Here is a 10,908-nt window from a genome sequence, read left to right on the forward strand (position 1 = left end):
GTCTATGACACCAACTGCTGACTCTAGTGGCTTGGGGAATAAGGTAACTTGTTCAATGAGAGAGAGAGAGAGAGAGGGATGGAGAGAGTAGGAGGTGTGTACCAGGGAGCCTCTTCAGACCACTTTCCAGGACAATGGGCACCGTGTTTTCCTTACTAAGCCATCACTCAAGTGCTGTCCTGATATTTGGAGTCACCTGAACAGATCCAGGAGTTCTTTGTGAAACAGGTGACCCCAGAGCTCCTATGGGAGAAAATGGGAGTGGAGTCTGCACCCTTCTTCACCCTCTCCTCAAGAAATCACCTCTGTCCAGCACCGTGTAAAACCCTGGCCTGGAGGATTCCAGGCATCAAGACTCCTTCTGCTACTTGTTTTCACAATCTGTGATTCACAGCAATTTGAATCGGGGTATGTGTGTGTGTGTGTATCACTTCTACCAATTCCTGGCTGTGAGAACATATAATAATAGCTTTGCGACCAGCATTCAGCCCAGCTCTGCTCTGGGGTTGGGATGAGCCTGAGACCTGCCGACACCCTGGCTTCAATATTCCCCCTTGGTTTCTCTCTGGAGATGGGCCGGTTAATCGCCCTGCTCAGCTGTGACACCCCCGAGAAGCCGAGAGGGGACAGTCAGAGGCGGCCTCGCCGTGACCTGCTTGCTCACACCAGACCAATAAAGTGCAGGCAGAGTGACAGGGACAGCTGCCCCGTGGCGTTCAGAGGGAACCAAGCAGTTCAGTTCCGCAGCCTGGGGGACAAGTGTGTCACTACAGCCCTGCTTCTCTGAGAGAAGCCACCTCAAAGCAGTCGGGGGTGCTCGCAGCTCTTGGAGCCACAGTCAGGCATCTGGGACCCCAAGGACCAAGCACCAGGGACCCCGAGAGCCGGGCATTTGGGATTCCCATCCCCCTCATCCCCCCCAGTCCTACTCCACCTGCGGCACCACGGGCCACGGCTCCCATCACCAGATCGGCTCCCTGCTGGACTTTAGCAGCGGGGTCTGGACTCCATCCCCATCTGTGGCGACAGAGACGCTGGAGGAAGGAGGTACATGGGGGCCAGGCAGTCTGGGGCCCGCCGCAAGGACAAGGGGCCCCTGGGGCGGGGGCTCCTGCGGGGGAGGCAGAAGTTCTCCTCCTGGGACGATGCTCTGCTTCCTGGGAGGGACCCGCGCTGCCTGCTGAAGCGGGGGCTGCGCCATGTCAGTTTCAGCCTGGTCACCAAGGGCATGACGGACGCGCCCGACTTCCTGTGGGGCCTGTCAGAGATGCAGAAGCTCAACCTGTCCCACAACCAGCTCCGGGCGGTCCCGCCCGAGCTGGGGAAGCTGACGCGGCTGGTGGTCCTGAACTTGTGCGGGAACCGCCTGAAGACGCTACCCGGGGAGGTCAGCCTCCTGCAGAGCCTCAAAGTCCTGTTCGTGCACATGAATGGCCTGACGGAGCTGCCAGCGGAGCTGGGTGCCTGCCGAAGCTTGGAGGTCCTGAGCGCGTCGCACAACTGCCTGTCCCAGCTGCCCACCAGCCTCGCCGACCTGTCCCGGCTGCGCAAGCTGAACCTCAGCCACAACCGCTTCGCCCACATCCCCGTCTGCGTGTTCTCGCTCAAGGAGCTGGACTTCCTGCACGTGGGCTCCAACCGCCTGGAGAACATTGCGGAGAGCATCCAGTGCCTGGCCGGCCTGCAGATCTTCATCGCTGAGGGCAACCACATCCACACCTTCCCACGCTCGCTCTGCCTGCTCACAAGCCTGGAGCTGCTCAACCTGAACAACAATGACATCCAGATGCTCCCTGCGGAGCTCTACATGCTCTGCAGGCTGACCAGGATCGCCTGGAACCCCATGGACAAAGGGCTGCACATTTCCCGCAACCCTTTATCCAAGCCTCTGCCCGAGCTGCTGGAGGGGGGTCTGGAGATGCTCGTCAGTTACCTGAAGGACAGAAAACACACCTGATGTGGGCGTTGGAGGCATTGACAGACTCCTGCAGGAACTTCCCTAGTCTAAACCCTTTCCTCTTCCTGTTGCTGTGGGTCAAGGCTTGTGTTAATATGTGCTAAGTTGTACTGAACGTCCCTTCTAAGCAGGTGTTTGCTTTTTAGCTCTGTATACTCCTATAATGACTGAGCGACTTCACTTTCACGCATTGGAGAAGGAAATGGCAACCCACTCCAGTGTTCTTGCCTGGAGAATCCCAGGGACAGGGGGAGCCTGGTGGGCTGCCGTCTATGGGGTCGCACAGAGTCGGACACAACTAAAGTGACTTAGCAGCAGTATACTCCTATAAATGGGCGTCTTAGGTGGCTCACCAGTAAAGAATCCACCTGCAATGCAGGAGATGCGGGTTCGATCCCTGGGTAATGGGAAGATCCCATGGAGGAGGGCATGGTAACCCACTCCAGTATTCTTGCCTAAAGAATCCCATGGACAGAGAAGCCTGATGGGCTACAGTCCTTGGGGTCACAAAGAGTCTTAGTCTGCTGGCCTCTCCCAAAAACCCGCATAATATCATCTCCTTCTGAATATCAGTGGATAGAGGCTTCCCTGGTGGCTCAGAGGGTAAAGCGTCTGCCTGCAACGCGGGAGACCTGGGTTCGATCCCTGGGGCGGGAAGATCCCCTGGAGAAGGAAATGGCAACCCACTCCAGTACTCTTGCCTGGAAAATCCCATGGACAGAGAAACCTGGTAGGCTACACTCCATGGGGTTGCAAAGAGTCGGACACGACTGAGCAACTTCACTTCACTTCAGAGGACTTGGGTTTTCTTTCCCCAAAGAAAAATAATTCTGAGTCTTCTGGGGAGCTGTGGGATTCAGCCTTTGGAAGAGAGGATAGCAGGTATGATTCAATGTTCACCAAAAGTGAAATGTTTACTAAGTACATACTGTGGGCCAGGTATAATATAGGAGGGGCTGAGACCATCTGGTTTCAGTCCCTGAGCTGGCACCCTGCAGCCACATAGCCCCAACAAGACATGCCCACACCTCTGTCTCCATCCAGCATCCCTTGGGACCAAAGAGAAGCTGGCGCCCAGCCCTTCCAGCAATGACCAAATCCAGCAGAGCTTCCCCTTGAGTCCCGGGGGAGACAAGCCACAGGAACTTTGCCTCCAGAATGACTGTAGGGCAGCAGTCCAGCCGCTCATGCTGACGTCTGGGGGTGGGTGACGGGGTGCAGCGTGCTGGCTTTCAGAGACTAAACACAAACAGAGCCAACACTCAGTGTCCATCTTCTTTCCAGTCCTTCTCTTGCGCCCAGTCACATCCTCAAGCTTTTCTAGAGACACTGGCCGATGGTTACATTCCCCTGTTGTAATTTCACTCCTCCTCTCTTCCTAGATTTACGTTCTCGGAGGTGAGCTAACAACCAGGGGAAAAGCTCAAAATACAGGAAAGAGGAGGTAAGGCATAAATAGCCCACCCGCAAAAGTCATTACCCGTTCATATTCAGAGGAGGATGATGTTTGCTACTTGGCTTTCACCTGTGGTCCTTTAAAAATTAGCTGAGGCACTTCCCTGGTGGTACAGTGATTAAGATTCCACTCTTCCCATGCAGGCAGTGTAGGGTCAATCCCTGACGGGGGACAAGGGTCCCACATGCCAAGGGGCGTGGCCAAAAATAAACAAATCAATGAAATAAAACACTTTGGAGATCTCACTTATTTCAAAATTTTACAAATTACAAATGAGTTGAGTGATGCAAAGCTGTTTGGAGAAAAGGCTCTGTAAGAATATTATTTGCTTTGTTTTCAATTCCAAGAGTTAGACGCCTGCTAGTTCAACGCAGAATCAGGACGAGCCATTGCAGCGTTCCTGCCGCGAGAATCACTGGGCCTCACTGTCACCGTCCCAGCCGAGAGCCCCTGAGATGTCGCTGTGTGTTCAGAGATCAAGAATTAGAATGAACGTGGCAGCGAACGTACAATGCCTTCAAATCCACAGATCTGGATCTGTGGACCCACAAGCGCTCAGGTTTCTTGGCACATTTGTCTATAGCACACAGCAGACGATAGCAAGACAGGAATGGGGGATGTGGCCGGGATCATCTAATTTCTTACTGCCCTTAGTTTAATTCAGTTAAGTTCATATTTGTTAGCACCTTTCCTGGGCAGGCACCTCGAAAGGAATAAGGCTCAGCTTCTTCTACCAAGGAGCTCAAAGTGTGCTGAGAGAGGCAGACCTACGTGGGTTTCCACAGTGTGGCAAGTTGTGATCCCGGCTAAGGAGAGATTAAAGCAAAGGGAGCACACTGGATGGTGTGTGGCGCAGGTGGGCCCCAAGTTTCAGAACCAAAGGACACAACTGGGATGAATCAGTCAAACCCCGGTTCTTGGCAGCCGTCTCACCCTAATTCCCCCACCCTCTTCGCCCCGCATGGGGGAGGGGAGCACAGCCCAGGGGGCTGTGGGACTCATTCTCAGGTGCTGACTTAGGCAGCTTTAGTGGCGGGGGTGCTGGGCTGCCATTTTCTTCTAAGCGCTGATCAAGGAGGGGTGTGTCCATGTAACTTATTCACAGGACAAATGGATTCCTCACTGGACCCCAAAGTCAATATCCCATCCGTCAAAGAGGCCCATTCCTGCCATTATCATCAGATGCTGTTGTTCCGTGAACACCCTGGGTACATGAGTTCTTGTGCTGAACCACTGCAAACAGATCTCAGCAGTGTTACGGGAGGCAGCTGAAGTCCCCTCCACATTCCCCCCTCCACTGCCCCCCAGCAGCAACCGGAGATCTGCTTATCCCTGCCGGGCACACACAAGGCACACTCAGTAACCTCACCCAAGTTCACTTGCTGGAGCCAAGACTATTTAAAGACATCAGTGGAATTCTTACTCGACCTCATGACTCAGAGGGAAATGGCAGTGTGAGGCTTTCTTTGCAGAGCAGGACAGTGGCTGGAGCTGGAGACCATACAGGCAGCTGTCACACAAACACCGTGTGTGCCAGGATCTCACCCGCTCGTGTCCCCTGGTGTCTGCTGCCGAAGACCCACTTGGGCTCATGCTGAATTTCCATGACCTTGCTCTGGGCCGAGAGTCAGGCTGGGGCACCACCTTCACCCTTTTCCTGCTGAGCAATCATTTTATTTCCTCTCCTCACTTTTTCAGTCACATGATACTTCACAGTAACTCTACTCCAGGGAAAGAACATAACCATATTTTGAAGGTGACCCGAGAGCTTATTATACTTCTTAAGGAAAGGGTGGTATCAGTGTGGTTGGCAGCTTCCATCGGTGCCTTTCAGAGGTGTAGAAGCAAGGTTTTCTTTGTGAACAGTCAGCATTGAGGACTGCATGAAAGTAATAGCAGTTGCCCGATGGGCTTTAGATATTGATTCTTTGTGAATGCTCCTTTTTTATTGATAAAGGGAAGTGCTGAGCACAAACCTGGTTAATGTGCTTGGTTATTCAAAACACCCACGTGGAGGGAATTTGATACAGCGCTTGGTGTCTGCCGTCAAACCCTACAGTTTGCTGACGGGCGGTGAAATGCATCTTGCTTATCTTTTGTAGTTTTGATGCTGCCACGTTCGAATCAATCCCAGGTATTTCTAAGACTTCTGAAATCAAAGCCCTGAGGCTGACGGCAAGGGCTGTGGAGTACATTTAGCCAAAGAATGCAAGCTAATTGGGGGCTTGATGTAGGGAGCTGACTGTTCACATCCTGATAGTGGGGTGGTTGCATGTCACCAAGCTCTCAGTAAGAAGTGATCTCAGTAGTGTGTTCAGAGACACCTTTTGAAGCAGCTTACAAACCCATAATTAAGAAGAAATCCTCTGTTCCTAAGAAAGGAAGATGGCTTTGAAAAGACACATCTGTTCGAGAAATAATATCACTAAATGCATAAAACTGCCGCACATTAGAAAGAAGCGTGTCGTCATTAGTTACTTGTTGACTTAGTAAATGGTTAATAGAAGTAATGTGCTCTGTTCTCAGACTTGAGTCAATGTACTGCCTCTCTGTAGTAACCAGAGACAGACGGGATGCACCTGTCCTTCACAACAAGGCACTCCTGCAAAGAGATCGAGAGGGAAAGCTGTCATTATCTGTACAGATACTTTAAACCCTTTTCTTGTGGGAATGGTTACTGCATTTTAAAATGCCATTTCCTATGCCTCCAAGCACAGACTGAATATGCATGTGGGTGGCTAAGCGTTACACACAGTGAAAGATGAAAGCCCTGTGGGCTTGGTCCCTGGAAGACGATACAAGTGTCAACATCCTGAGATGATGGGGGTGAGGCTCAAAGCTGCGCTGGGGTGCTTCTCATCAGTAATGTACATCAGCCACGGTGAGTCTGGACAGTCTCTAAGATTCTGTTACAAATGAGAGAAACAGAAGACGAGTTCAATAATGGTCTTTTTCAAAAAAGCAAACATTCAAGCTGTTAGATTTAGCTAATAGGAAGATGCTAGAGGATGAGATGGTTAGGTAGCATCACCAACTCAATGGACACGAATTTAAGCAAACTCCAGGAGGTAGTGGGGGATGGAGGAGCCTGGTAGGCTGCAGTCCATGGGGTCGCAAAGAGTCAGACACAACTTAGCGACTAAACAACTCCATCCTAAACAATACCTCCTTAGGTATCCGTGGGTTCTCTATCTTCTTATCCCATTGAAGAATTTTATTTTCATCACCATGTGAGAAACAGAGACACACAAAATTCCCAGCCTAGATTAAATGTGCAACTAAGTATTGATACCATCAGGTAATTATAATTAATCCAAGGACACCAAAATACAACTTTTCATAGATTGTAAGAAAATGAAATAAAATTCAGAGGAAAATTAAAGCTATTATATATAGTAATAGGAACAATCTTGACCTTGTTGAGAAAAGAACTTTTTATGAGTGTTCTTTGAAGGTACACATTAAGTTATACGTTGAATCCAAAGCATTACTAATTTTAAAAAAGGACAGCATAGTAATAAAAGGGAAGCAGAGAGGGCTCATAATGAATTTGTAAGAGCTTGGGCATCGTTAGGCGAGCATAACTGGAAGCTATTAGCATCAAGCTTGCTATGCAGATTTTTTTTTTTAGTAGTGTCATAGGAATCTATTTGCAAGGAGAGATCTTGCTTCCCACTGCTTAAACTTTCTTCTTATTTCAGCACAGGACAGAAAATGAACATGAACTTGAGTCTTTCCGGAAAGCGTCAAACTAATTCTGGATGCTCTTGAGGGAAATATACATTATGAAATTTACAGGATGCCTGGCTTCCATAGGATGAGCTAGAGTCACCCTTGGAGCATCAGAGTCCCCCATATTCTTCAGCCTTGAGTAACTTGAGCTCCCCAGAGGAGCCAGGACATGCCACTGGGGCAAATCTGTATTCCAGCCTCAGCGGCAAGGCTCCTGGATGTTGCTGGTCCCCGGAATGCAAAGCCACTGGACTTTGTCCTCTTGGCTGTCTTGGATTTCTCATCCAGCATAGGGAAGAGATTCAATCATAACGTATCCAACGAGTAATGAAAAAGTGAACAAGTCTGTACAGGTGACGTCTCCTGTCCAGGCTTCAGTTTTCTACAAAGTGAGGCAACTGAATTCACTTATTTTATTATTTATTATCTTTTAATTCTGTAGGTTAGAAGGTCAACACAGATGTCTCTAAAATCAAGGTTTAGCTGGTCTGCGTTTCTTTCTGTCAGCTCTAGGGTAGAATTCATTTCCATTCTCATTCTGGTAGCAAAAATCATTTCTATAGGGTTGTAAGACTGAGGTTCCAGTTTCCTTGATTGAATTCACTTTAAAGTCAACTCACTTTAAGCTTTTCTTAGCTTTGAAATTCAGACTATATATATATATACATATATATATATATATTTTTTTTTTTTTTTTGCTTTATCTTCTCCTTGTCTCCTGTCCCAGTGCATAGCTACCTGAGCTTAGAGTCATTGCAATTACTCAATAAAAGCCAAAAACATTGACTCAATGGATCAAAATCAGTATCTCCTTGTAGTACCATAAAAAATATAATTTACTTTTGGTTGACTTTCAAAAGTATGAAAAGAGCTAAGGCTTTGTGAAGCGTGAATCCAGGAGTCTGCAGATATCTAGATTGTATGGGTTCCATCTCTTTTTATTGGCTTGGAGGTCCAGAGGGAATGAAAGATTTAAAGCTTCTCATGTTTCTGGAAGAGAAGGAATTTTTAATTATCTGTTTCCCATTTTTTGAAGAAAGAATTGGATTTGATGAAATATTATCATTTGGGTACACAGAGCTGAAATGTCTTATAGAAGAGAAAGCATAATCTGTTTCAGAGCTTGACCTGAACATTTGTAATGAGTCATGCTTTCTCTGCATCCCTGTCCAAATACACATGTGAGTCAAACTTGAATTAGGCTATAAATTTTCCAAAGCAACTCCTGAAAGTAGACACACAGAAACCTGCAAAACAGCTCTTCCTTTGGTTTCTTTGATTCTTAATAACATTACGTCTCTGCCTCCACTGTTTTAATCAAAACCACAAATGGATGATATCTACAGTGTGGAAATTAGAAATTAATGACTGTAATTTGGTTTTTTATTTCCCTTCATTCTAGGAGGGCAAATTACAGTTGTGTTGGATAAGAATTTCTGAGTAATCTTGAAATACATAAGTACTTTGAAAATTGAAAATACAGTTCTGGTATGATCCTTCTCCACCAAGGTATGTGAGTACAAGTTCAGGAATATTTTCATCCAGGAAATCATAGGAGTAGTGCAAACAATCTAGCAAGAAGAATGAACATCTTCTTTATGTTTTACTCTTTCACGCTTTCTTATTATTGAAAGGTTGCTGCTGTGAGCCGTGGGCTACGCCGGGATTCGTGGCCTCAGGAGGAGAAGAACTTGATCCAGAGCCAGAGACAAGGCTTGACCACTTGGAGCTTTTGTGTAGCAAAGTTTTATTAAAGTATAATAGAGATAGGGAAGGCTTCTGACATAGACATCAGAAGGGGACAGAAAGAGTGCCCGCCAGCTGGCTTTTTGCAAGGCATTTTATGTCTGTTAGCAAGCTTCTAATCAGATAAAAGAAACACCTCAAGGCTGAGGGAGTTTCACCAGGCCCCTCACCCACAATATGCATTTTTGAGATAGGATGTATCATCCCTCAGCCATAAAACAATGTACTGGTTTGTTGAGCCATTATCAGCCCAAGGTTTGAGAAAAGAAAAAAAGTTAGTCTTAGGCAGAACCAATTTGAAGAAAGGCAGTTTCCAAAGCAAATACATAGTTTAATTAACATCGCTGAAGAAAAACATTTCCATAAGAAAAACACATCGGTTAGCTCAAGGCAGAACCAGGTGTCATCAACACAGAATTAAAAGAAGCCTCTTTTAATTTCGTGCAGAGAAGGAAGAAACGTCTGCAACTGCAGTTTATTTCCTCCTTCCGCCTGGGGACCTCTGGCCTTCCTACCTGTTACCCTCTCGTTATCATGATTACTTTTCTGTTGTTGGTAATCAAGAAATCTGTTTACTCTCCCAGAAATGAATCTAATATGCTTGTTGTAGAAAACTTCAAGTGTTCATCTGACCATGTAATATGTTGGTTATAGAAAACTGAGTTGACCTCCTTAGTTTGTAAATGAACTTGCCAAGGGCTCAGGGATTCATCCTCTACCATCATTTTAGCTGACTTACTTCTGTGGCTGAAGAGGCAATGTAATCCTTTTTGATCAGGATGAGCAGGTTCCCCCTTTTTTTTTTTTTACCACCAAGGTCGAGTCCTTCATGGTCATCATCTATTGTGCAAAGGCCAAGGATGAATTTGACAAAATCACATGACGCGTGCAATAAAAAGTTGACTCAGCAGGTCTGCGGTGTTGAAACTCTGTACATTTCAAAGAAAGGTCTGGCCTTTGACAAACTCCTGGGAAATAATCTCTAAGCCTTTGGAATACCCTGCCTCATAAAGACATCTTTGTTTACCTGGGGCCGTGGGTCATACCAGACAGTCTGCACTCACACTGTGATTGATGGTAGGGTCTTGGGCAACACAATATCTGTGTAACCTCTGGAGAGGCTGGGAACCCAGGTGCTAAGGTCAGCCACAGAGGAGCTCCATGCCTCCAAGACAAACTCCCAACCAAAACAAACCCTGGACACCAAGGCTCACCTGAGCCGCCCTGGTTGGCAATAGTGCGTACATGTCACAAATCATTGCTGGGAGAATTAAGTAATCATCAGATTACTCCACCAGGAGATGACAATGGGAAACCACGCCTGAATATGCTCCTTTTATCTTTGATGATTTTAACTTGTGTCCTTTCCCTGTGTTAAGTCATAACAGTGAGTATGACAGATTTTCTGAATTTACGAGTCCTTCTAGCAAATCACTGAGCCTAAGTGTGCTCTTAGGGACCCCAAAAAGAATGAGTTAAAGAGGAGAAAACCCTTGAAAGTGTTGGTTAACATAAGAGAGGCTTCCTCTAGTCACACAGAAATCAGAGCATAGCAGGGCCAGTTCTGAGTGGACACTGATGCCCGTTTGCCTTCTTTCTGCTAAATTACAGCCTCCCCTCCCCCTGCCCTAACTGCCAGGTGATTTTAGTCAGTTGTCAAGAAAAGATATACATTGGTTTTGCTCAAGATTCGCCGAAATAGAGTTGGAAAAGTCTCAGTTCCTCTGCCTTCTCCCTTTTTCCTTCTCCACGTGTTTTAATTTGTTTAGAACTTAAGGATGGAGAAGGGCATGCCAATCCACTTCAGTATTCTTGCCTGGAGAATCCAATGGATAGAGGAGCTTCACGGGCAACAGTCCATGGGGTCACAAAGAGTCAGACACGACTGAAGTGACTTAGCAGCAGAACTTAAGGAACATGATTGAGTTTGTTTAAATCAAGGATGAGGAGGACCAAAATTAGTACTTGCACTAGATTTCCTCTCCAAACTTTGGAAAGGAAAATTTTTCCGCCAATT

General features: G+C 47.1%; 1 protein-coding gene across 4 annotated transcripts; it reads left to right on the plus strand.

Moving 5' to 3' along the window:
- Positions 1–818: 818 nt before the first annotated feature.
- LRRC30 (leucine rich repeat containing 30) lies at positions 819–9,801 on the plus strand. 4 transcript variants are annotated; one of them, XM_059880850.1, is made up of 3 exons: positions 1,052–2,839; positions 3,340–3,401; positions 3,761–9,801. In XM_059880850.1, exon 1 carries the CDS (start codon positions 1,052–1,054, stop codon positions 1,955–1,957), a length of 906 nt encoding a protein of 301 aa, XP_059736833.1. In that variant the 3' UTR covers positions 1,958–2,839; positions 3,340–3,401; positions 3,761–9,801. The 4 variants fall into 4 exon arrangements, with proteins under 4 accessions (NP_001095980.2, XP_059736833.1, XP_059736831.1 ...); XM_059880848.1 differs by having other exon boundaries at positions 1,052–3,401; XM_059880849.1 differs by lacking the exon at positions 3,761–9,801 and having other exon boundaries at positions 3,340–3,642.
- Positions 9,802–10,908: the final 1,107 nt, after the last annotated feature.

Source organism: Bos taurus, chromosome 24 (genome assembly GCF_002263795.3).
Source record: "Bos taurus isolate L1 Dominette 01449 registration number 42190680 breed Hereford chromosome 24, ARS-UCD2.0, whole genome shotgun sequence".
In the NCBI taxonomy this organism is placed as follows: Eukaryota; Metazoa; Chordata; class Mammalia; order Artiodactyla; family Bovidae; genus Bos; species Bos taurus.